The sequence below is a fragment of the Oreochromis niloticus genome, linkage group LG5 (assembly GCF_001858045.2).
Source record: "Oreochromis niloticus isolate F11D_XX linkage group LG5, O_niloticus_UMD_NMBU, whole genome shotgun sequence".
NCBI classification, from domain to species: domain Eukaryota; kingdom Metazoa; phylum Chordata; class Actinopteri; order Cichliformes; family Cichlidae; genus Oreochromis; species Oreochromis niloticus.
Genome location: NC_031970.2, coordinates 12,116,946 through 12,144,247, shown reverse-complemented (window position 1 = coordinate 12,144,247; position 27,302 = coordinate 12,116,946). Strand labels below are relative to the sequence as shown.

Sequence of the window (27,302 nt, the reverse complement as noted above, 5' to 3'; positions counted from 1 at the left end):
GCGGTGTTTGCGCCGACATTTCGTGCAGTCGTAGCAGCAGCTTGCAGAGGGAGAAGAAAAGACCCGCGTTCATGAGTTAAACCTCAGTGTGTTTGTTGACAAATTTCTCGGTAAGAACACATCCGCGGCTGCTCGCTAAAAGACGAAATCACAGCGGGAGCCGATAAAAGCACGCAGCCTGCTCGTTGTTCCGCTGCACTTCACACACAGACACACGCACACATACAAAGCAACCACCCCATTCAGCTAGGTCGCTAATGAGCATTAGCCTGCTAGGAAGCTAAGCTGTATAAGCTACATTCACTCTTATCTGTTGAGAATTTGATAGTTAGCTACGACTGTATAAACTCCACGTAGACTCTGAATGCTTGTTAAGCGTAATGACTGTTAGCATAAGAAAAAGTGTAAGCAGGCTTTGTGTAAAACGGTGTCTTAACCGTAGCTGCTAGCAGGTATGTACATTTTTCACTGAGCGTCAGTTCGTGTTCTTGTAGTGTATTTATTGATTGGAGTGATGGGCATGGAGGATTGAACGATTTTTGCTACGATACAACGCCGTCCGTCACTGCCCATTAGAAACCAGTAAACCCCGGCTTTGGGTAATGACGTTAAGCGTTGAGCCGCGATGTTGTCAGAGAGGATGTTGTTCGAAATGAGGCTGAGTAGTCATGGAGACCATGTGGGGACGTTTCTGATAGCTGTTAACGGATTTGTGGTATTGGTTTATGAACATCAGCCCTTTTCAGACACGAAATATGCAATCCCAGCTCTCCCCAGTGATCATCATGATTTAATTCAGTCATGATAGAACCGAGAGAGAGCCTCTAAAATATGCAAAACATGCAGAGACACTGTAGCATAAATATCATGATTTAATATATGCAACATAGGCCTTTGCTACATATTTCTGTATAGCCTGAATTTATGACGATGATGCGCCTGTTGTTTTTATGTAATTCCTACAGGTAAGTGCATAGTCAAAATTTAGGTTGTCAACATAAAGAAAAGCTTAAAGTGTAAGACTGACTCTAAAGTTGTCTTTTTCACACATTACTAGGGATGCACCAATGTTTTTGTTTATTTGCATTGTTTTTATAATTTTTAAATTATAGAAAAGTATTTTTTAGAAGTATTTATTAGAAAACATAAGTAAACGCATTGGAATGGTTTGGTTCTCTATGCATTATAATGAATTGTGGACAGTTGTGACAGCACTGTTTCACACTTTCTTTAACCAATGTGACACCACAGCAACTGGTAAATCATCTTATTTGCAAATAGGTCATCAACAGGGATGAAAACTTCAGTCAGAAATAGCATTCAATAAGGAAAACTACTTAAGTCTCAGATCTCTGCAGGCAGTTTTGCTTTGCCAACTTTACCTGAAAGTTTTTTTTTTTTTTTCCACTCCAAGTTGTAGTAGCTAACATTTTTATTTAAGTGTCTCAGACTGGGAAGAGACACAAACATAGTTTTGGTCCCGAGCCTGGATAAAAGGGAGAGTTTTGTCAGGATGGGTATTCGGTGTAAATCTCTGCCAAATTATCTGCTGTGACGCCTTCTTGGGAAATAAGTGAGGAGCAGAGTTGCATGTTAAAATATAACAGACAATTGTAATAACAAGGAAAAATATTTTTTTATTAATAATGTATAATTTGTGACATTTTGAATATATGACGATCATGACTAATCCTAGCACAGCAGTATGTAAGATTAATGAGTCAATTTGGCCAAATATATTGGTGCATCCCTCCGTATGGCCTTTCATGTACACTATTAATCAAACATGAGACTTGTATATCAGTGCTTCTAAACATTCACATCACAAGGTGCATGTCTGAAAGGGGCTTTAGTTGAGTTTGTGAATGACTCCCCAGTTGGTCAGTTGGATGCTGAACACAGCAAACAGGAATATTTATCACAGTTTCCCCAGTATTAGTGGTTTTGTTCTGTTGGCTTACAGTGTGCATTGTGCAGGCCAGTGGAGCTCTGTGCTAGTATAGCCAGAGATTTTTCTTTATCAGACATTTCTGAAAAAGGAGGAGGGCTCAGGTGTGCTCTGGGCTTCATCCCAGAGGCAGTCTCATTGTCCCATCTGAGACTTGATCTACATGCTGAATGTGTGTAATGGAGAGTCCCTCATTCTTGTTCTTTGGTAGATTATGTCTTTCCATTTGGGTTTGTTATGGTCTTACTTTCTTCATCTTCAGTTCCACTCTTTGATTGATGGATTTGACAGCCAGTTATGCGTTCCAGCTTTGAACCAACAAATTAAGACAGTGTGCTTTTCCTTTCGATTCTGAAGTTTGTTTCTTAAAAATCAGTTTCTGGTTTTCTTTGTGTGATTTATCGGCTTCACTGTGTCTCTGTTGTGTTAATACAAGCTGAATGTTTAAACTTGCTTCTGGTTACTCGATTCTTTGACAGTATTTGTTTGTTGCTGTTTCCTCTTCTGCTGTGTTTTATCCTCTTGCTGCTGTTGATGTTGGTAGTGGATGTCTTGAATGAAATTGTTTAAAATCTAGTTTAAAAAAGCAGTGGGTATGCTGTTGATGCTGATAATGCTAATGTTAATGTCCAGACTGATTTTGGTGGGTGTGTTGAGTTGTGGGTAGCATCCTGGCATACAAACATGTTCCTCTGCACCTCATTGCTTTGTACTTTCTCCTCTGATCAGCTGCTGTCTTTGGTGCTGTGCTGGTAATCAGTTGCTGATATTACTTTGGTTTACTTAATGCTAATGTTGCTTCGGTTGATATGATGCTAATGTTGCTCTGGTTGACGTGATGCTTATGTTGCTCTTGTTTACATATATCTAAATTTGCTTTTGACAAAATGTTGAAAATGTTGCTTTAATTGATAAGTTACTGTTGTTATTTCTGTAATAGTTGTCCCAATGATTTGTGTTAATTGCTGACGATGTGTTGCATATTTGCTGGTTTGGTATGTTCCGCTTCTTGTGCTCTGTTAAAGCCAGATGCTGAAGGATGTCTGCTGGACTTGGTCAAACTGTGATGTTGCTTTCGACCTGTTTGCCAGATCGGTTGGTCTTTTGGGTTGTTGCTTTGACGTTTGGTGGGCATTGCTGACTGTTTACAGATATTGTTATTATCTAATTGTTGATAATTAAATTTTTTTGTAGCTGAGGTCATCATGTTGTTGGTTTACGAAGCCTGAATGTTTTAGTTTAGTGTGATTTGTTGTGGGCACCGCAAGTCTTAATCATGATGAGGTTGAACTTTGGACTGGAGTTCTTCTTTGCTTCTGGCAGGAGTTTTTGTTTTTGCTGTCTCATTATGATGATCTGTTGTTGGAAAAGAGTCCCAGGTTTAGTGTCCATTGAGCTTATAGAACAATTTTCGTGTGCTTTTCCGTGATAAGACCAGCTTTTAGTTGTAGGGCTAAACTCTTCCACCACATACTACTTGTGCAATATTCAGCATTTTTTTAACTGAGTGATAGCAAATACTTGAAACTGATAAAGCACATCCTGCCAAAACCATCTTGCAAATGGCTCAACGTACCATTCTTTTCTGTGAAAAGCTGAATTCATTGATGATGTTTTTAAAAACAGGAATGCTTGTTTCTTTGACCTTTTCACCAGGTTTCAGTATCCTGCAGAAAACCTCTGTCTGTTACAGTGAAACTATACACACAGCTTAGTTGCATTGGTGAGTTGGAAGTTGCATGAGATTTATAAAGGATTACTGTTGCACGAATGATTCCACAGCTGAATAAACAAGCAATATCGCTGTACTGCATGATAGACAACTTAATGAACCTTATTGTTGCAGCCAGTTTATTAGGGCTCAATACTCCAGAGTACCACTGCAAAGACTGAAGGCCTTGATAAACCTTAGACGAACTGGGTTGAATGACACTTCATCATCTGTTTCATCTTTAAAAAAATAAATATGTAAAAAAAATTAAAAAGTCCCTCTTTGGAAATGGGCTTCACTGGGTTTCCGCCATAACTTAGGTACATATAGTAAGGCCACTAAAGCCAGAAAAAGGAGGAGGAAGGATTAACATGGCACTTTTCAACGAATGTAATGAATACTAGGTACACATGAAGATCAAGTACGATAGGCTATACCAGCAGGAGGGCACTAAGGGGGGGATATAGCCTCATAATTTGTTGGAGGCTGTTAAATAAACTACCTTTTCAGATAGGTTCGGTAGGGTTCATAAAAACATAGTATTGCTATAGCAGTGATATTGGATAATGACTTTTTTATGTCACTTAAAATGTTATATCAGTATTTTCATGGACAATATGATATGGCACAGCCCTACAGTGCACTGAATTACAGTTAACCTTGTACATATACAGGGATGGATGATTTTTGTCTGCTATAATTAGCAGCTATAATTGGACAGATATTTGCTGAAAATTAAAGGTGAAATGGTATTAAACATTTTGCTACTTCAGTCCACTTTACTTTTGTATGTTTGTTTTATTTGTTTTAAGAGTGTTCACACCAAGCATGAATAAAAGTCTCGCCTAGCGCTAGTACACTTGCTGAGTAGTTTTTGGACATCCACAAATGTTTGGCCATAATGGCCAGTAGGAGAAATATCACTGCAGTGCTGCAATCATTTCTAAATTTTCCCTAGAACATCTTTAAATTTGCTCACTTTTCTCCAAGCTTTTTAGTTTTTTTCCCGTTCGACCATACAGCTCCTTCAACCCACTAACACCAGCATTAAACTAGTCCTCACTTTCTAAATGTTGATGTCAGAAGACGCCAGTCTCTGGGAGAATAGAGATAAAGATGAATACACGTGGATTTGCCTTAATTTGCATTGTCCAGCATGAACTTGCATAAACTTTTGTCAAAACTTTGTTTCACATTTGGTGTGAATGCTGCACTTTTTAATTTTTTTTTGTTAAAAAATGTTTAAAAACAGAAACAGAAGGCGCACAAGATATGGTAGTTAGTGTTTAACTAACAGTCATAATTTTAGCTCACAATTAAATAAAAAGTAAATAAACAAGACCTGAAAATGCAACCATCTTAATGCTTGATACTCAAACACTGGCGGAAACCCTGGACTTCAGATTATTTTATGTAATCTAGTATTGAAAGTAAAACAAGTTGTGTTAAATTTTATTTCTAGGTTGAGCTGAACTGTTTTGCTGAAACTTCTTCTGAAAAAGTTTTCTTTTTGTGCACACAATTTACATTGAAGGTATGTTGATACCTGAAAATGCTTGTTGAATGAAACAAAAGCTGTGCTACTCTTCTTTACAAACCAGATAAGCTTTACTGAGGATTAGAATTTGACCTGGCCAGGTGCATGCATGGTTTAGAAGGACAACAAGATATCACAGATGGCAAATTAGTCTCTCATTTTTGGCATGTAAAAAAAAGTCAGAATTTTTAAATGCTATATATTTGCAATTTATGACAATTTAGGAGAGAATATACCACATATCATCACAGCGTCACCTTTATCTGGATTGTTTTTTTCCCCTGTCTTTAAGCCTGCCTGAAATTCTTGCTGTTCTGTAAGCACAATTTCTTTGTTCTTGCTATGCACTGTTTTCAACACTTCTCAGTTATTCAATACTGAAGCTATGTTTAAAGCCTAAGATTGTTTTGTGGTCTAGCAAAATATGTTGGGCAGGATTGCTTAATTATCAAAATGAAAGTTTAGCAAACTTATTAAGTGGTTCAGAGAGACTGTTTTAGTTTAGCTTTTTTTGACAGTTTTGTGCAAATTTTCAAAATTCTTACCTCTATTCCCCAAATCCCTTCCAAAAACCTTTGGTTTCCAGATGGCAAGACAAAAAGGAGTGCAAGATTAAGAACTTGTTATTATGAAGCACTTAAAATTGTAAGCACTGCTGGCTATGCAAAAGAGACTCTTATCCAAGTTTGCTAGAAAAAAAATCTGGAAACGATTGGTCACCCTCTCTCTGCTCTTCATCTGATGGTAGTGTTGCTTTCTCCCCAGGTTTTAGGGCTGTTGTTTAGCAGTCAGTATGGCGGTAGTCATCAGACTGCAGGGTCTGCCCATAGTGGCTGGCACCATGGACATCAGGCACTTCTTCTCTGGCCTCACCATTCCTGATGGGGGAGTGCACATCGTGGGGGGTGAACATGGTGAGGCTTTCATCGTCTTCGCCACCGATGAGGACGCACGGCTGGGCATGATGCGAACAGGTGGGTCCATTAAGGGCTCCAAAGTGTCGCTGTTGCTTAGCAGTAAGACAGAAATGCAGAATATGATTGAACTCAGTCGCCGCAGATTTGAGGCTGGGGCAGGGGCTGTGGAGATTGCTGCACCTACAGCAGGAAATGCCAGTCGTCAAGCAAGTGCTGCCCCTATACCCACAGTACAGTCTGGTGCAGGGGGGAGAAGCGGTAGCCATGGAAATCAGGGTTTTGGTAACACCCCGACTGCAGTGACGGCAGCAAGCTCATCTCAGGAGCCACCAAATAACAAGGCTGCAACCAGCTTGGCCAGCGTGGTGCCCAGCTTCCCCAACAGCTACAGTTCTGCTCCCACAATCACCACAGCACTGGCATCTCTTAATGCAGGACCCCCACCCATCCCTCCACTTCCCAGCATGCCTTCCATGCCTCCTATGCCCACACTCCCTACTATACCAGTTCCTCCTCCAGTCTCCTCCCTTCCTCCTGTTCCTACTGTTTCCCCACTGTCCCAAGGACCTCCAGTGCCTCCTATGTCACACCTTCCGCACATGTCCTCCCTACCTCCCTTTAACCCTTCCCTACCTCCCCCAGCTGGACTAGGCTCCGGCCTTCCTCTTGGGACACCCAACCATATGTTGTTTAACCCTCTTTCTCCTCTGGCTTCACTTGGCCTTCAAGCCCACATGAAGGCGGCTGCTGCCGTAGCCACTGGGGGAGGAGCTGGCAATCCTGATGAGTTGTTTGTTCTGCTGCAAAACCTCCCATTTTCGTGCTCAGAGGTAGAAGTCAGGGAATTTTTTCGGGGTCTGGGGGTTGATGCCGTTCGCCTGATGAGGGATGGACAGGGTCGGCCAACTGGTAGGGCTATGGTCAAGTTCTTCTCACCCCAGGACAGCTTTGAAGCAGTGAAGCGTGGAGGTGGCATGATGGGCCAAAGATTCATTGAGATCACTCCAGGCTCTGAGCGTCAGTGGGCCAGCCTCAATGATGGGTTGGCAGGCCATGCTCCTCACAACAGCAGCAAATCAAATAGCATTAATGAGTCACAAGATCTGCAGCACCGCCGTGGTAATGTAGAGGCAGGAGGCAGAGATCAACGAGCAAGGTCACGATCTCCCCACCGACAGGAGTTCTGTGTGTACCTAAAGGGCCTTCCTTATGAGGCAGACAAAAAACAGATTAAGGAGTTCTTTAAGAATTTGGACATTGTAGAAGACAGTATCTACATTGCCTATGGCCCCAATGGACGAGCCACAGGAGAGGGCTTTCTTGAATTCAAATCAGAACAGGACTACAAGGGAGCTCTAGGTGCTCACATGCAGTATATGGGCAGCCGCTTTATTCAGGTTCACCCAATCAGCCGTAAGGGAATGCTGGAAAAGATTGATGCCATTCGCAAGCGTGAAGCAGCACAGGGTGATGGCAAGAACCAGGATGGCTTAAAAACGCCCAGAAATTGCGCCCACATTACCAACATACCTTACAACATCTCCAAGAAGGATGTTCGAGCCTTTCTGGAGGGTGTGGGCATCTATGAGGACACCCTGAAGGTCCTGACAGATAGCCATGGCAACGGTTTAGGACAAGCCATCTTCCAACTGCGAACTGAGGAAGATGCTCGCAAAGCTGAAAGACTGCACCGTCAAAAGCTCAATGGACGGGATGCCTTTGTCCATCTTGTGACCTTTGATCAGATGAAAGAAATTGAAAGAAATCCTCCACCCCAAAATAAGAGGGGCCAACGCAACCAGAACCAGCAGAACCAAAACCACCACCACCAAGCCCAAACAAATCCCCAGCAACCCCAGATCAATCCTTTTGCTGGGATTAGTGGTGAGGAGTTTAACTTTCTCAGAAACACTATGGGGAACCTCAACAGCCCCCCATTTGTGACTCCATTTTCAGCTCCAGGAAATGGGCTAGCAGGCCCTCCTCCTCTCCCACCACTGGCTGCGGGATTGGGAGATGTTAATTTGGGCGTGGCTCCCCCACTAGTTGCAGGCCTTCCTGGAGCGCCAATCTTGGAGCCACCTGGCTTTCGTAGTGGAGCTGCAGGAGGGGGTCCATTCAGCCAGGATGGGCTGAGAGGCTTGGTACCCTTTGACAATGCCAACAGAAAAGGAAGTGGAGGAGGACAGAACCGAGGGGAGGGGCCAACAACAACCAGGGGCGGCCAGGTGGTGGAGCAGCGAGTGGACAGCCAGTGTTCACTCCAGGGGCAGAAGGTCTCCGCAACCAGCCAGCCCCTGGAGGATCCAATAATCCCAGCAGTCAGCGTGGCGCTGCTGGCCCAACAATTGTAAAGCTGCAGAACATGCCATTCACTGTGACAGTGGACGAAATCATGGATTTCTTTTACGGTTATCAGGTGCTGCCTGGCTCAGTCTGCTTACAGTTTAATGAGAAAGGCCTGCCAACTGGAGAGGCCATGGTGGCCTTTCAGAGCCACGAGGAGGCCACTGCTGCAGTTATGGACCTCAATGATCGACCTATTGGAGCACGCAAGGTCAAGATAAGCCTTGGTTAAAGCCCCTACACTGACTGTAGATAATATTACCTGGATTAACCATCAAGTTGAAACAAAGCCAGCCTAAACCATACCAGATTTTGGACACAGTTCAGACCTTGCCCTGTGTTGTGTCTGTCCCTTTGTGTAGATATTGGCAGGTAAGCCAGATCCCCTGCAGTCTGTGCAGTAGAAAACTATGACTTTGCTCTTTTCTGCAGCTCCTCCACTGACTTTGATAGCACAGTGTCATGATTAATATTGCTGTGATTATAATGATGATGATGCTTATGATGATGATGGGAGGATTTTGGTCCTTTGTTTTCAAGCTGTTAATGACATCACAGCTTATTGCCAAATCATGTCAACACATGATGCAGCGAACACACTCAACTGTTTTAGGTTTTTCTGTGTGTCTTTTTTGTTGTTTTTTTGCTATGCTAACATTGCTGTATATGCTTAAATATGCTGCGCTGCTGTGGTTCGATATTAACATGCTCTGTTGCTGTAATTCTCCACATTCCTTGTTGCTGTGGTGAAATCATGATTTTAAAAAAGCTATGTTGCAATGATCAAATGTTGCTTTGGTGAAATGTTGACATGCCCCTTTGCTGTGGAAAAACGTATTACTGACTTCAAGTTTTGTGGCCATTGTAAAAGAAAGACACTTGCTATAGTAAATGTTGTCTCAAATCTGTGTTGCAACAGTCCTCTGTTGATACGTGGAGTGTGTGGGATGGACAGATTGCTGACTTCAGTTTTATTTTGTAAAAAGGGGCTGCTGAACTTCTTTAATTTTTCATATTTTTTATCATCTCGCTGTGTTTGAACAATGCCACCCTTTTTCCACAGCACTTGCTCAGTAGATGTTTGGATTGTAGAGCGCTAAGATGAAGTCTGTAGTGTTTTTAGTTTGGTAGCTTTTTGTTGTGTTTCATAATTGTTTTGGATATTTTCTTCTTTAAGCTTATATTTGTTTCTCTATTGTCAGTGTGAAAAACTTGTATGAACGTATAACCCTATATGATGTGGCGTCCTCTTTACTTTAGCTAATAAAAGGATGTTCCTCACCTGCGATGAGCTCTTTCTGACTGCTCTTCACTGTCTGATGATGGAAACTTGACTGATTATGAGTTATTTTTGTAGAAGCGGAATGGAAGACTCGTTTGGACTTGTTTCCAATACAGATGACCTTTAATATCGACATCTTCAATTCAATATGAATAGGCGTTATTATGGGAAAGAACTTGAACCTATATAATTATCACTTCTCTTTTACAAAGTAGAGAGTTTCTGTGGTTAACACTAGACTTTTAACAAACAAAAGATCATAGCAACAAAAAAAGGACGTCAAGCAAGAATTCCTGACACAAAATAAAACGATTAAAAAGGTGCAGACTAAGGAGCTTGGAAAGAAAAGCGTCTGGACTTCTTTGAGTTGCTTGAAGCAGACGTGTCTGGACTTCTTTGAGTTGCTTGAAGCAACTCAAAGAAGTCCAGACGCTTTTCTTTCCAAGCTCCTTAGTCTGCGATGACCTGGATGACTGAGAACCTTCACAGACATATTGCCAATTAAAAGGTGCTCCTTTGTGCTTATAACTATAAAAGTTGTAAAATAAAAAATTTGATGAAACAAAAGTCTAGATAGTGAGTATAAAAACGACTGACCAAGAACAGTTGTAGGTCTCACAGCTACCTTTTACGGCAATAGTTTTATGGCATGTTTTGCAAATTACAGCATTGTGTTTAGCCAGCGAGTGTCATTCCCTCGCTCGTCTGAAACTCCCGCTGTCACCATATTTTTTCCAGTCTGGTAGTATACCCCCTCCCCCCCTGCTAGGTGAGTTGGCTGGGGAGGGGGTCACAGTGAATTACATGCAGACTAGTTAATATTACCATGGTAATTTATACTTGATGGTTATGTTAAGGCCATTTTAACTATTGTACGTGGAAAAACTCATCATACGTAGTATAGTATATTTGATATATCGCCCAACCCTATATGAAACTACCACTACTATGACAACAAAGACCCAGTAACTGAGTTAAGTAGACAATGGGTTTTTTCCAGTCTCTGCTGTGATGCTAATAGGGAAGCTGACTCGAAGAACATTTTCATTGGCGTTTTTAAATAATTGTTTAGCAACAAACCTCTGGAGCCATGTCTAGCATGTTACAGGTGAATTCTGCTACGTTTCAGCTGGGTTTTTTTGTTGTTTGTTAGCAATTTTAAATGCTTTCTTAGTGTAAACAAATTTGTTTATGAACAACCTATGCATTCTTGCACAGTTTTAGAACTAAAGCACATTGTGTGTATATTGTAGCTGCAGGAAATACCTGTATCTTTTGTGAAAGTTTACGCTTCCCTTAGAAATATGATGGGACATGAAGGTAGAAGTTCACTAAGCCTTTGTGCCTCAGCAGTAATCATGTTGTCTAATTCTCCCCACAAAATAGAGCTCATAATTAAATTTATCCTGAAAACAAAAATTAAATGATAGCTGACAGGGTGAAACAAACACTAGTCATATATGAACGAGAGGTTTATGATATTCTATGACAGCCTTTGTTGTTCACCGAACTCTTCTCTTCTCTGAGCAAATGCAAACCAATTTGTGGAAGATCATTTATCCCAAATTACAGGACAGTTTTCAACCAAATCATCAAAGTTTTGATTTGTCACCTCAGCTGCTCTCATTTTCGTTGATGTGCTTTTTTGTTTATTTATTTGCTGCAAACTTAAAATAAAGCCTTTGGATGTAATATCAACTCTGTTGTACTGAGTAGAGATAGTGGAGAGCATCAGTGGAGGTAGTTTTGTCTGAAGAGGAGTCGTCTGCTATCTGGATATGGTTAACCTCCAAGCAGGTACAACGACGTTCAACAATATGTGCATGCATTGCTGAACTTTCTGTGTGAAACTGTGGGAGATAAGCTGGCTGTAATAAAGAGAACTGAAGCACTGTCTTTAAAAATGGATGCTGGGAAAGATGACTGTCTTTGTTGTGAAGCTGGTGTGTGGAGTGACGAGAAAATGCAGTGCAAATTAAAGAGAAAAAAAATCCTGACAATTGGTCTGCAAAGGATGCATGTCTGTGCAGTACCTGTGTTTTGGTGGGTGAGTGTGAGGCAGGGGTAAAAATTATCCCAGCGTGACTGCTGCTGAGCTGTCAATCATTCAGCTGCTGAATTTCCACCCTCCTGATAAATAGACATCCAGAAGGCAGATCTTGCAGGTGAGTGAAATTTAAAGCACATGAGGAATTCCACATAATTTATCAAAAATAGCCTGAAAAGTGCTGGTGCTGCCTGTAGAGCACCTCTAGCATTAATCCTAGACTAGTCTTCAAGGCCATCATTGTTCAATGATTCAAAAAAATGGAGCAGGTGGCAGGCCTACAGCCTTGAATCACTAGATTGTCTAAATTGCCCAATGTTTGGAAGGTGATACATATTTATGAAGGATGGTAGCTATTAGATGGCTCCTAGCATGTATAAACTACTTGGAAGGTATTGGAGGTTTTTTTTTTTTAGCCTGTAAATGGTCGTCTGTAGGCAAGATAAAGTGGCCTGCCGATGGTTGGAGAAGGTAGCTTGCATCTGGTAACCATTAGATAGGTAGGTGATTTAACCTTTGTGTAATCCCTGGCTTATATAGAAGGTAGATAAAGAAAGGTGGCCTATGGATGTCAAACTGTAGATAACTTGTGGTAGATTGAACTCTTTTAGGATTTTATAGACACAGGGTCAGGGAGTGGCAGCCATCTGCAAACCTGACCCTGGTTCTGCTGAAGGTTTCCTGTTAAAATAGTTTTTCTTCTCTCTGTTGCCAAGGGCTTGCTCATAGCAGGAGTTTTCTTTGTATTATTGTAGGGTCTTTACAATATAAAACTCCTTGCGAAAACTGCTGTTGTGATATAAATAAATTTACACTTATATAAATAAAACACTATATAACTAAAACTGAATTGATTCAAAGATATATGCTGGCAGTTAAGTGGTGAATAATTGTTTGTGGATGGTAGCCTATGTAGCATTTCATTTGAAGATGGTTACTAGTACAAGGTAGCCTGTGGATAGGAAGTAATTTTTGGTGGATGGTAGCCTATATATGGTAATCTTTTCATCATAAGAGCACTGGAAGGTAGCTGGTAGCATTTAGACTTTAAGGTATATGAAGTGTATGGTATGGTATAGCGTTCTAAAAGGGTGGCTATAGAAGGTAAATAATGCCTAGTAATGGCCTGTGGATGGAAGTCTATATAGTACTTACTACGTAACGGAGGAAGCTTGTACATGGTGCTAAATGAATAGAACATGATTTCAGGTAAATGGTAGCATTTTGGCAAGCTTTGATGATTATATAGGGTTGATGGTGCCCTCTAGATTATATTGTTTTGGATAGTAGTAACCTGTGGATGGAACAACAGCTTACAAATGGTAGCCAATATAGTGACTTATGGATAGAAAGTGGTTGTTGTTAAATGGCTGAAAATGGTTTACTTTTGATGGCTTTTTAAGGTGGATGCTGTTCTGTAGAATATGCTATGTCAATGGTAGATAGAGGAATGTGTATAATAACATAGTGTTTGATTTTTGGTACAGTACAAATGTAGATGGTTGCCTGTGGAGAGAAAGTAAGTGCTGGTTGACAATATTCTGTAGATGGTAGATAGTGTTGTGTTAAAGGTAGTCTGTGGTTAGTGATTGTTGGTAAACAGATGGTGCAGAAGGTGGGCTATGTAAACTGTGGTTGGTTGTAAAAGGTAAAGGGTATTGCTGATGCGAGAGGCTTCTGGCCAGTAACCAACACACGATAGTTGTGGATTGAATGGGATTGTTAGATGATAGTGCTCTGCAGATGGTAGTGTCTAGATGGCAAATAGTGCTCTGTGAATGGTATCCTATAAGTAACAGTTAACTGTTGGAGGCCTTTAGATGGTGCAGAAGGTAGATGTATGCGGTGGAATGCAAATTGAGCCACGGCAATATATAGATGGTCACCTCTAGACATTACAGAATATTACCTGTTGTTCATAGTTAGCAACTGGTAGATGGGTTTTTATATGTAATTTATATATTATATAGTGGCTTTAGATGGCGGAGATTGGAAGACTGGCATTTTCTGATAAAGTTGCTGCCTATTTATCATTATTTTGGTAATGATTTGAAAATCAGTTGAAAATAAATGACTAGTAACACTAACCCAAATATACAATAGTTTTACAACATAAAATAATTAAAAAAAATGTAAACACATGCACAAAATAATTGAAGATAGGTAGGCAACCTGACTTAGTGGTGTTGGATTAAAAAAAAGTAATTGAAAAAAATATATATTATAATTAAAAAATGCTATACTACCTTCTTTATCCTTGAATGAGAAGTAAAATATAAAGAATGGGGAGGAGTCCACTTGTGGAAATGGAGGAAATTGTGCGAAAGATTATTGACTGGACTGATCACTTATTATTTTTTTCTTTTTAAGGCATATGAAACACAAATGCCTACAAAGTTTGAGCATTTTCTTAATGCCACTTCTAGATTCCTTGCTGCTTCAACTTTAATAATAATAATGATAATGTTTAAATATTAGTATTTTTTAATTAGTAACCCTTTCATCATATGGATTTTTCCAGAAATGCAAATCCATGACCCAAATATGAACAAAAGAAGGAAACAACATTTTATTGTATAGAATCATGCAGTGATTCTAACAATATAATAAATGTACTGAAGCTAAATTAACACCTAAGTACACTAAGGTAATGTTAAAACTGATATCTATATATCTGTATCTAGATAGATAGGTATGTAGGAAAACGGGTAATCTGAGCCCTGAGGGTTCTTGCAGATGCTGTTTTTTCTCAACTTTTTTGGTCTTGCATGAAGTCATGATAAACTTAGTAAGTGCATATGCTTTTCCAACTTAATCAGACAGTTGGCATGAGTTTCAGGTTTATTTATTTTTGATGAGCATAACATAGAATTAGGGCTAAAGAAGAATAATTTAACCTTATGTCACTATGTTTAGCTTAAGGTTCCCGTTACATTAAAATAAACCGGATTTTGTGCAAACTTATTCCAGCTCTTTTTTCAAGCTGCATGTTACTCAAACCATAGAGTATGCTACTTTCAACATATACCTCAGTCCCAAAGGTTTTTTTCAAAAACATTTAATTTATTTTTATTTTTAAGAAAACTGCTGTGAGCTGTTTATGGGGAAAAGTGATCTTTACAGAATGAGAATCACTGAAGCAGGAGCGCTGTTTGTTTATGCATGTGAGATCTGCACAGTAAATAAAACAACAATACTATCCCCTACCTTCTCTCTCTCAGTACTGCATTTATCTGTTTGTGCTTTTCCTGATGTGTTTCTGTGTTGCTTTTCAGACTGCACTGTGGTTCTACTGCGAAGGATGAATAAAATGAAACCATATTGTTCTCTGTGGGGAGAGTGACTCATGCTGTGCGCAGTTTGTTCTGTTTCCTCTCTGCTCTGACTGTTGTTCAGTCTGTTTGGTCTCTTCTTCTGATCACCACAGTACATCAGCTTCATCATTCATTCATTTAACTGCAGCTGCAATAGCACTTCCGGCCCAAGTATGTGACCTTCAATATAAAAGCACCAAAAAGTTTAAACAGTCTTAAAGCGCATGATCTTTTTTCCTCAAACATAAAGTCACATGAAGAAAAAAAAAAACAAACACCCCACATTATCGTTCCTATAGCTTCATTATAAAAGAGCAATGGCAATTCTACTTTGGAAGACATAAAAATGAGGTTGAAAGATTTGAAATGGGTATTAATAAAAGTTTTTTCCCCCTGTTATGTCAGTTTTGAAGTGAATGATTATAGCACTCTGTATCAGAAAGGGAAAAAAATAAATCTTAAATTGGAAATGCATGCATATATTGCTGCATCTCTGTAGTGTAATATTACCACCCTTGTAAACATGCAGGACTTTAGGAAAAACAATGATTAAGATGCATTGTTAAGTCATGACAATTTAAACCAAAATTAAGAGCACTGAATATTATCTCTGATGAGATACAGTCATGATCATTTGTAAATTACTTGTACGGCTTATAATCCTCAAGGATTATGAATTGTGTTAAAGTATGTAACACATCTGTTTAACATTTTGCATTATTGCACTGGGCTTTAATCATTACCATATCTTTGTCTTGTTGGGGTTGTGTTTGGAAGTAAAAGCCTTAATTATGGAAGATCTCAGGGATTCTGGACGTTTTTCTCTCTGTCCTGTCATCTTTGTGGTTTTGGGGTTATCATCTTTGGTTTGTTGCTGGTACAGTAATCTTTGCAATAGTTTTCCCGATGTTTGCTGATAGCAGCTTAATTCCGAGGCGGATGTAATAATAATGTCTTTAGGCTATGCTAAGGTTAGAAGGCTGTCGTATGATTTCTTTTCTGTTGTTCTAGTCTCTGTACCCACATTACCCCTAATATAACTATTAATTAGTCAACAATGTGCATTATACCTGGTCGGCTGTAGGGTGAATGAAAAGTTAAATGATTGGGAGGATTGATTACATTTGGCGTTATTCAGCTTTTATTGTGAAGGAGTTCACAGGACATTTGAAAAGATAGTAACGTCACCATACTCTCGTTCTGGATCAGGGGGCGTTACTGACAGTTGCTTTGGCCAATCAGGAGTCGAGTACGCAACTGCATGTTCAATCAGAGAATAGTTAGCCTGGCCACCACCCTCCCGTGTCACCGAAGGCTTTCGAGCAACGACAAACGGAGTTATTTTCGTCTCTATTACTCAAGGCTTGTATTGTGTGGTGTGTATTTTACTAGAAAGCCCGATAAACTGGTCAGATAACGTTCGGTGAGCTCTTTAGTGTGTTTAACAGAAAAAACAAGGTGTAGTTTCCTTTCGTGGATTGTGGGAGTGGCTGCACACGGCCCTTGGTTTCTATTCCTGTGGTTTGAAGGGGATAAAATCTAACGGATCCAATAAGGTGATTGCTAACATTTATAATGGCATAATTCAATCTAAATGTGTGTTTGTGCGAGAGTGTGTGAACTGCATGTGTTGGAGAATTGTGCTGGTTTAACTGGTTTTACAGGTTAAGTCAAATCTCCATTCAATCTCATGTTGATGTTGCCTTTAGGGGCTGCTAGTCCTTAAGTTCGTGCGGGTGGTGCTTTTACGGGCTTCAGCTCCTTTCGTTTATTTAGCTCGTAAAAACGGCATATCAGGTGGCAGTGAGTGAGAAGATGTCACATTGCAGAGAAGCCTGACTGACTTTATGGCTGCTGATGAAAACGATACCGCCACATCTCCTCTGTTTATTGAGTGTCTGTTTGAAGACTGGTGGCCTCTTTTGAATGTGGAAAAGATAAATGAATGCAGTCATACAGTCACCAGAGATATGCTGCCTTACATTTGGGCTGTTTTATGACTCTGTGGTGCAGAAAGTTGCAGAACACAAAACTGAGATCTTGCCAAACTTCCGTTAAATTCAGCAGCTGTTTGTGGTTAATGAGTGATTGCATTTGTGGTGTTTTTGAGCTGCTGTTTCATTTGGGGACATCTTGGGGAACTCAGCTGAAAGTTTCCGGTTTAAGTGGCATACCAATAAAGAGGTTTTGGCTTGCTACCAAAAGGAGACTTATCAGGATTGTAATATAAAATTATTTGTTTTTATTTTTAAGTCACATTCAATATGATTAAAGTATATATTAATGTATAATGAGTTGACCAAAAGTGGCACAACACTTAGGTTATGTAAGGTAACAGACTCACTTCCTCAACCAGGTGGTTGCATGCAAGGACCCAGTATGGTTAAAAAAAAAAAAAAAAAAAATCCTGTTACCAACGCGTGTTTTTGAGACTCAGCAGATGTTTAACTAATGTACAGGAGATGAGAAGAGTATAATAGTGATTAGATGTTGTGTTTATATTGATCTGTAGCGGCTGAGTTGTTGTGGCCACTTTGGGTAAGCTGAGGCTTTGTGTTTCTAGTGATTCAGTGCTTATGGATAAGCATTGGTGTTATTTGCAGTTGTTTTTTTTCTGATACAGGGTACTATAACTGCTGTAAAGACATACATTTCTACTCTTGAATGACTATTTTAACGTTACTGCCGTCACTGTAAGCTATGCTGATATTGAACTCTTAAGTTCTGAAATATGCTGATTTTAATTTCTTTTCTGCTCCTCCTTCAGATGGCAGACTGTGTCAGCAAGGTGGAGCTGAGTGTCTCCTGTGCTAACCTGCTGGATAAAGATGTGGGGTCAAAGTCTGATCCTCTGTGTGTCCTGCTGGAGAGCACTGGAGGAGATAAGTGGGCTGAGGTAATATGACAGTCGTGCTTTAGAACAGAGCTTTGTTTGGCTTCAGACTTCATTGTAATGTGAGAATCCTGTTGGTGTTTCTCTGCGTCAGCTGGGCCGCACTGAGCGTCTGAAGAACAACTCCAGCCCGTCCTTCAGTCAGCGTCTCCGACTGGATTATCACTTTGAGAAAGTTCAGAACCTGAAGCTGGGTGTCTACGACATCGACAACTCCAGCTCTGACCTTGGTGATGATGACTACCTGGGAGGGGTGGAGATCACACTTGGGCAGGTACACACCGAATGTGATCAGCTATTACTTTCAAAGAAATACCCGATTTAGAATCGATTTTTCAGTAGACTAAGGTTCAGCTCTTCAAAATTGAGTCAAGCTTACTTTTTGTTGTTTTTGTGTCCCAACTGTGTTAGGTTAGAATTGTAACTTTCAGTCTGTTGCTTTCTCCAGTTTCCCAAGAAGAAGCAGGAGAAATGTATACAATAGGAGGGATAAATACAAAAAAGAGAAATGTATACAAAAATAAGAGAAAGGCACACATTAGAGTACAAGTTGCAAAGTGCTTGGGAGTAGTGCAAAAGAAGAAAGACTTGGTCTGAATAGAGTGCGTGTGCGAGTGGCCTGAGTGATGAGGGTCACTCAGACCATGGCTCAGATTAGTGAGGTGGGTGGGGTGGGGTACTTTTTATAAAGTTTATAAATTTTTTAGTATGTGATATCAACCACATCACAAAAGTTTTACTATAAAGTTACTGAAATAAGTAGATGTACTTTCTTTATTGAAAGTGGAATTGTAACTCATTTACTTTAATTAAAACTTGTTGGCAACATGTCAGAAACTAGTTGAAATGCAGAATATGATGAATATGACCAAGAAATAAACAATTTGAGATGCAGGAAATGTTTCATGGATTTTAATTATTGTGCAAAGTTGTTGCAAATAAATTTTCTTTTAACTAACATAATGATTCACGATCAGCTGTTCAAGTCTTACAATGTGTAGATTATTCAATGCAAATTATTCTGCAGTTTTCCAGTGTAATGCTGGCGCCCTCTAGTGGTGACATTGAACCATAACGAGCTGTGCTGTCTGTGCTGCAGCTGATTGGCTGTTTTTAATTCTGAAATGGCGTTTTTGTTGTTGTTTTTTTTAAACTTACAGATTCAGGTTGAGTCTACAGGTTTGAGGCATGCAAGCATCTGATATCCATTGAAATGTTCAACAACACATTATTTTTGTTAGGCAAGAAACTAAAAAGTTCCTCTGAGGTCAACATTGCCCTCTGCTGGACAAACTGTTATGCAAATTCAGGTTTGGGAGCTGGCTGTCAATGGTTAAGCTGCAAACATTACCTTCTCTGTGTGTTTCAGATAGTTTCCAGCAAAACTGTGACCAGACCTCTACAGCTGAAGAAGGGCAAACCTGCAGGGAAGGGAACCATTACTGTATGTACAGTATCGCTGTACTGACAATAAAACAAGATTATGACGACTGTGACTTTAAAGTAAGTGTGTGTTTCTGTGTGTGTAGATCACAGCAGAGGAGATAAAGGACAACAGAGCCATTGAGTTGGAGTGGGAGGCTAAAAACCTTGACAAGAAGGTATCTTCTACTTCCTACTTTATTTAATTCTTAGTTATTACTCACTGAGGTTTGATCTCATGAACAGCTGCTCTGGATGGCTGCTGGCTTTTCGTGATACTCTCCATCTGTCTTATTTTTCCTCACCTTGGTTCCTAAAAACGTTATTTTAGTGTACACTGAGGGGGGATAAAAAGGTTTTGAAGTGATTCAGAGAAAAGACATAAAGAATAGAGCTCTCTGTCTGAGCATGAATTTTAAAATTGATATATGAAGTTGAAGTTTATTTTTAGCTTTTCAATTTTGAGTTTTTCTTAGACTCTCACCTCAAGCAGAATTATTTATATTACAAGGAGTTTTGTCATGTGTACTGAATTTTCCTTTTATATATCTGAGCCACTGATGACATGCAGCTATTTCAGAGTATGTGTGTTGCTTTCTAATCTAACCTCACAGCTTAGTAAAATGCATCTCCAATAAATGAGATTTCAGCATGCTGTCCTCTGTTTGTTTAGGATACGTTTGGGAAGTCTGATCCATTCCTGGAGTTTTTTAGACAGGGAGATGATGGAAAATGGCAGCTGGTCCACAGGACAGAGGTAAACACACATGCACACACCTTATTTCATGTGAGAGATGGCTGTTAGCTACGATCCTTCTCAAACTTTCTTGTTGCTGAAATACAAAATATCCTCAATTTAAACATGTAACACTCTTAGCTTATCACATGGAAAAACTACAAAAGCACAAACGGAAAAGTTATGGTGAAGATGACCGAGATGAAGACGGTTTCTGTGTATTTGTGTTTTCTGTTTGTAGGTTGTGAAGAACAATCTGAATCCAACCTGGAAGAAGTTCACCATCCCTCTGCAAACTTTCTGCTACAGCGACCTTGAAAGACCTCTGAAGGTTCCACCAATTAGAATCCCCCTCAGTTCATGACAGCCAATCAAATGTGTAATTGTTCCATTAAATCCTGTCCTTCTTTTGCAGGTGGATTGTTCTGATTACGACAGTGATGGATCTCATGATCTGATTGGTTCTTTCACCACTAAAGTCTCCGATATGCAGAAAGCAGCACACGGCTCACCGGTGAGTCCACCGATGATAAGACACGTGACGTATTTTAGTTTGCTGCTGAGAGGTTATTGAACCGTGTTGTTCTCCAGGTGCAATTTGACTGCATCCATCCCGAGAAACAGAAGAAGAAGAAGAGCTACAAGAACTCTGGAGTTGTCTCTGTCAAGAGCTGCAAGGTAAAGACTACATGACACACGGTTCCCTTCAAGAGGTTCACTTTTTAAAATTTTCAACTTTATTTAAATGGGAATTCCTTTAAAGTAAAAATCTCACTTTTTTAATGGGGACCTGTCCAAGAAAGTACACATTACATGGTTATTAACATTATAAAGTCAAGTAAGTCAAAAACAGATATGAGATAAAATTAAACAAATGAGAAAACGATGTGCATAAAGTTCAGCTTAGGGATACTAATTCTACTCTTCCTCTACGGTTACTGTGTAAACCACTGTCAGACAGACTGAACAGATTCCTCCTCTCTTGAACTGAAGTTTCTATTCATGGAGTTTTCTTGAACTGTTCACTGGAAATATGAAACCTGCAGACACAGAACAGTGTAGAAAAATACCTACTGTTAAATATATTTTATTATTTAAAGAGTGGGCTTGTAATCGAGGTCTAAAATGACATAACTTGATTTACGGAGTCCAAATAAGTGATATTTCATAGTCTGTAGTCTAACTGGGGCTCTGCATCAGAGGCAGATGAGGCAACTCCTGCAGGGGGATTCATATGTTTCAGCTCTCCTGCCTTTCTCAGTATGATTGGTGCGACTTCATGCATTGCTGAGCTGAACTGTAGATCCTTTGGTTCCCTCTGCTTCTGCTGAAGAGTTGAGGAAAAGTGCAACTTTAACTGGCTCATGGCTAGCACTTTAAAAGTATTCAGATGTTCCAGCACACTATAAAAATGTCCAGAGAGTCAAGGCACTGTACAGAAGCAAAGTTAGCCCAAGCCAAGCTAGCAGCTTGTGCTAACTGCTAATCAAAGCTCTGTTAGCTTGACTTGTTGGTGACTGTTGCAATGATGGGTGTGAATCTTTAGCAAAGATGCATGTGTTGAAACATGTTTGATTCTCTGTTTGTGTGCAGCTGATCACTCAGTACACCTTCCTGGACTATGTGATGGGCGGCTGCCAGATCAACTTCACCGTATGTCAACGCCAGCTCACATGCACACATTTTAAGTGGTGTAATTTATCTAACCAAGCTCATTCAAGTAACTCAAAGATAAATAGAATATTTTGTTTATAGGGTGGCTTATCTTTGTCATCTGACTTTTCAGCTACTGATCACAACTTATCAATCAACTTGAGCAGTTGAAAAAGAAGCTAATAAAGTAACGCAGTAATTTTATGTGAACACTTTAGGTTGGGATCGACTTCACTGGCTCTAATGGTGATCCTCGCTCACCCAACTCTCTCCACTATATGAGTCAAGATGGGCTGAACCAGTACCTGTCTGCTCTGTGGTCTGTGGGCCAGGTCATCCAGGACTATGACACGTCAGTACTCCTTCATTCAAACTACACCCAAACAACTACGCATCGCTCTTGTTCTGCTCTCCTGCCAGCACTCTAACCTCTGATGAAATGAAAATGTTTCTGATCTTTATGTCTAACAGTCATTATTTTGTTTCTTCTTTCAGCGATAAACTCTTCCCAGCGTTCGGTTTTGGAGCCAAATTACCTCCAGACTACCAGGTCAGCTCTCTAACCGACCAATCACAACGCCTGTTTCTTTAGTTTCTATTTGTTTCTGAAGTGAGAGATCATTAATTCCCTGAGGTGTAAAAATTATTTTGTAATTTTCTGATTTGATTTCGTTGATCTAAATCAGTTACGTCGGGTTTTCTAAACTGTTCTACTGTTGATCCTACAGGCAGCACACCACGAATTTGCGCTGAATTTCAACCCAACTAACCCTTACTGCCAAGGTATACACACACACACACACAGTACCTCAAAAGTGATATGATTTACTAGATTATTCCATTTAAAAAAACAGGTGAGGGAAGAATTAATTACCTTTTATTTGACAAAAAATGGCTTCTTTTTTTTTTTTTTTTTTACGGCTGTACCCTGTACCCTTAATCGTGAGTTTTGACATCTTATTATGTACCAATAAAGACATGATTTGATGAGGATTAGAATGGGTTTATGGGTTTTTCCAAAGGTAGCTGCATAGGAAGAGATCTCTCTCACTAACGTCTGATGCACACACAGTCATTTTGTTCTGAAGCAGATCTGAAATATGACAGAAACCGCTCAGTTGAAAAAGGAGAAACATGGTTACCCTTAGTAGGCATCCAAGAAGGGAAGAGTTAACAATTTTATTTTTAAAAAGTTTGGTTTGTCTGCTTTGCTGCTGCCACTCTTAGGCATCCAGGGGATTGTTGAAGCCTACAGGATGGTTTTGCCTCAGCTCAGGCTCTCTGGACCAACAAACTTCTCCCCCATCATCAACCACGTTGCCTCCATTGCTGCCGGTGCCGCACAGGCTAATGCTGCCGCTGTGAGTGAACTCATAACAACTAAAGCTTAAGACAATTAACCTGAAATACACAGTCTAACTTTGACATCTATCTTCTTGTCTCTGCAGCAATACTTTGTCCTGCTCATCCTCACTGATGGCGAGATCACTGACTTTGACCAGACGAGGGACGCCATCGTTCGGGCATCAAGACTCCCCATGTCAATCATTATTGTGGGGGTAGGACCAGCTGACTTTAAGGCCATGGAGCTTCTGGATGGAGATGACGGTGTGCTTAGGTCAACAGTTGGAGAATCAGTCGCCAGAGACATCGTCCAGTTCGTGCCGTACAGACAGTTTGCAGATGTAAGTGTGATGCATAAGAAGACTAAAAGCAAGTTCAGACTCAGTTACAAAGGACTCATTCATGTGGCTTATCATTTTAATTTTTATTCTTTAGTTATACATTTAATATCAAAAGATAAACATAAACATTACTTCTCATGCCGACACAGCACAAAGCAGATTTTTAGATGCTTTCCACTAAAACAGTGCAGTGACTGTGCCTAAATAGGCAAATATAGACAGAATTGAGGTGGATTCTTGCTTGAATTTCATGAAATGCAAGGAGATTATTTTTAAATCTTCCTCCAGATTGACAACTTTTCACATCCAGTTTTGTTTTATTCTGAAGTCTGACCCCTCCCTCCAACTACCCTGCTGGAATTACCTGTGTACTTTTATAGATGAAGGAATATTTCTTCCATAGAAATGATGATAAGTCTCTACTTTCCATTCATGCAACCACTCTCCTCAGAGAGGGCACAAAACGAAAATCCGTCAAAAACAGAAAATATTTTCTTCATTTAAAACCTGTTCAGAAGGTCTAAAATAATATACTCTAAATGTTAACCTGTCTCTGGGGGTGATGTCATTTCTGTGCATGGACTCTGTGGTGTTGGAGGAAAACATTAACAACGTGTCTCTTTTTCCAGGCTTCTCAGGCTGCTCTGGCTCAGGCTGTGCTGGCCGAGGTTCCCAATCAGGTGGTCTCTTATTTTAAAATGAGAGGGCTGGAACCACCAAAATCTCAGGCTGCTGCTAAATCCTAAAGCTAAAAATCCTAAACATTCCACATTCCCCAAAACCGAAGGCCCACCCTCATGTCATTCCAACCCACCGCTAGACCACATGCCCCTACTCGGCCTTCAGCCACCAAAGTTGACCACTCTTCAAGGACCATGCTGATGTGTTAGCCAATTGCAGAACAGCACTCGACTATTAGCCAATCAGGATGCCACAAGAAAACATCCCAGTTTTGTTTACTCCATTTAAGAATCTCTTTGTTTCCAGATCTTTGTCTTCTATAGGTGGAATGATAATCTTGTAATATAGATTATTTATTCCTTCTGCTGCTTCCACAGTATCTATGCAGATCACGTGTGTTTGTTAGCACATGTTTGGAAATCAAAGAGAGACACACACACACACACACACACACACACAGGGGAAAACGTGTTTTGTTCCACGTGTATTCTAAAAGAAGAAGAAAGATGTGATCTCTAACAACTGTACAGATGTTTGGGTTTTTTCATTCATTTCAATATAGTTTTAGCACAGCAGCCCCTAGTGGATATGAGTGGCACTGCAGCTGCTGGTTCCTCGGCTCTGTGTGTGTGTGTGTGGCTCTAATTAGCTTTTTTGTTAATGTGCCAATACCTTGCACTTTGCTATTAGACTAAATGCTGGAAGATTATATTACAAATGATATATAGCTTTACACCTACAGCCTTACTATAGACTTTAATTATAGTTTAGCTTCTTTCTTGCTACTTGAGCCTGAATGTTTCGGATTGCTCTCTTATACTGCTGGTTGCTAATGCTGCCATTTTGGCTCCCAGCACACAAGCTCCACTTTGCACATTATGTCAGTAATGTTTGCAGGTTACATAGTAAATCTGAACATCTGCAGTTCAACTGCAATCAGTGAATATAATTGATTGAAATATAGTCGAGGTTGGATATTAAAGAAAATATAATGTGAGCTTTATAACGAAACAGTCGGTATCAAACATAATGTGCAAAGTGAAGTGAAACAAAGTTTGGCACATCGACTGTAAAGTGCCTTTTAGAATAAACCTGAATACTTTTCACACTTGAATGAATCCTGGGAGCCAAAATGGCCACCTATGCAGCACAGTGACATCACTGCTCGCTGTCATGCTCTCTTTAGATCCTATGCAAATAAGATGTTTTTGAAGTTGGGAAAAAAATTGTTTCCAAAGCAAACACGAACACTTACAACATGAATTTGTATTTAAGCTTGAACTCCATATCACAGCAACATGTCCAGGCTTTGTGAAGGATTAATGCCAAGGAAAACACGAGATGGAAAAGTAAGCAATTAATAATCAGACTAAGCTTTTATGTAACTGAAACGCAGTGAAGTCATAAAACAGCCGGCATTGTAGACACTTTAAGAAGCCTCGATATAAACATGACTCCTTCAGCCTGGGGTGCTGGCATTTAAAACGTGTCAAAATATGTTTACAGCATAGTCACATTTAATTTTGTTATAAAATACACTGTTACCACAGCTTCAACTGTAAAGACTTCTAAACAATTATTAGATGTTGTGCCTTTTTTTTTTTTTTTTTTTTTAAAGATTAGCTAGAGAAAATGCAGGAAAGGAAGGAGGAAAAATGGGAAACACAAAGAAGTGCTCGGTTAAACTGAAACCCTTGACTTTGTGGTCAGTGTCTTGACCTCCAAACTCATGGGGTGGCAAGATTTAGCTTTTGTACTCATGTCACATCACCACTTTTGCGCAAGATGTTGATTTAAAAACAAAAAGTGACAGTTGTTAATCAACGTTCGATTCTCACAGCGAATTTTAGGTCAAATTTTTGTACTCTGTATTGATTGTATTTTTATTTCAACTTGAGCCAAGATTTGTTGTTTCAGTCTCATGAAAGAACGCAAGCGCTGGTTTGATTTTCTTCAATTAAAACCCTGATAGATCAGATCTCCAGGGGAAAAAAGGTCAGGTGATCAAACATGTTGTTTTATCTATTTTTAATTGAAACAGTATTTCACCATGAATATGGGTAATAGAAAGCCACCTCCTCTGCACAGCGTCCTGATAGACTCGCAGGAAGTGAATCCTCTGCTAATTTTGTCACAGAAGTTCAGAGATCAGCTGAATGGGATAAACTGATTCTTGATAAAAGACCATCTCTCTTGTTTTGCTTTACTGTTTGCCAAAATCCTTTTCCTTGCAGAACTTATTATAATTATCACAGCAGCGCACACAACTTTTGTATTAACAGCTGTGATCAGTTCAACAGAAGGATCAGTTTCATTTAAATACACTTTAAACCACTGCAAAGTTTGTTTGTTTTTTAAGTTCCACGTCTTGGACAAAATTTGGGAGAAAAGTCTGTTTTTATTTTGTTTGTTTGTTTGTTTTTTTTAAATTTCTTTTCTGCTCTATGCCAACTTTTAGGTTGGGAGCTGCTGGTTTATTTCTGCTGTGGCAAAAGGGTTAGGGTTAGTCTTAGAAACAGGCCTGCAGTATTTGAATTTTCTGCAAACAGAAAATTCTAAATTTGTTGTAGAAAAAGATAATTAAATCTATTATTGTTCTGATTTTATTTTAGTTGTTTTGGGGTTGTTTTTTTGTGCCAAACATTAGTAGATTCAGTAGAAAGTTTGTTTCTTTGAGGTTGTTTTTCACCTTCACCCTGACCTGGTGCTTCTAAAGGAAGGGAAACTTCTGTTTTCACATGTTGAATACTGAAATATATTTTTGTTCTAGTAAAACATATTTTAGGAGACCATGATTAATCACATTGATTGCTCACATGATGCTGCCATCTCACAAACCCACAGTAGCAACAAATTAAGCTTAAGATTAGGTATTAACAATAATAATAATAAAGCACTGCATCTCCCATAATATTCCCACAGTGCTGCAGGCTGTGATTAGAATAGTTTGTAGAGCCACAGCGTAATGTGACTAGCAGCTCCACTGCTCGTTCGGCTAACTACTATTGACTTACCTGTGTAACTAAACCAGTATAACCAATAATAAACCTGTCTGTGAAGAATGCTTGTCTCAAGGCGGTAATAAAAACTGGGAAAAGGAAAACGTGGTGGTTTTTGTGTTTCATTGGAA

The 27,302-nt window shown here is 39.7% G+C and overlaps 3 protein-coding genes across 4 annotated transcripts in view; all 3 read left to right on the top strand.

The window, feature by feature from the left end:
- On the top strand, positions 1-27,275 carry cpne1 (copine I). 2 transcript variants are annotated; one of them, XM_005469673.4, is made up of 16 exons: positions 1-110; positions 17,870-17,998; positions 18,090-18,269; positions 19,365-19,439; positions 19,525-19,596; positions 20,091-20,174; positions 20,395-20,484; positions 20,569-20,667; positions 20,745-20,831; positions 21,747-21,806; positions 22,025-22,158; positions 22,302-22,356; positions 22,535-22,589; positions 23,034-23,167; positions 23,255-23,491; positions 24,121-27,275. In XM_005469673.4, the coding sequence occupies exons 2-16, from the start codon at positions 17,870-17,872 to the stop codon at positions 24,235-24,237; spliced, it is 1,608 nt and encodes a 535-aa protein (XP_005469730.1). In that variant the 5' UTR covers positions 1-110; the 3' UTR covers positions 24,238-27,275. The 2 variants fall into 2 exon arrangements, with proteins under 2 accessions (XP_005469730.1, XP_005469731.1); XM_005469674.4 differs by lacking the exon at positions 1-110 and adding an exon at positions 16,344-16,658.
- rbm12 (RNA binding motif protein 12) lies at positions 5,990-8,467 on the top strand. Its single transcript, XM_019358483.1, has one exon. The coding sequence runs from the start codon at positions 5,990-5,992 to the stop codon at positions 8,465-8,467; it is 2,478 nt and encodes an 825-aa protein (XP_019214028.1).
- Positions 24,679-27,302, top strand: part of fer1l4 (fer-1 like family member 4) — a 34,216-nt gene continuing 31,592 nt past the window's right edge. Inside the window, exon 1 of the mRNA XM_025907147.1 lies at positions 24,679-24,810. Coding sequence (XP_025762932.1) covers positions 24,703-24,810 — 108 coding nt within the window. The 5' untranslated portion in view covers positions 24,679-24,702. The remainder of the gene's footprint in view (positions 24,811-27,302) is intronic.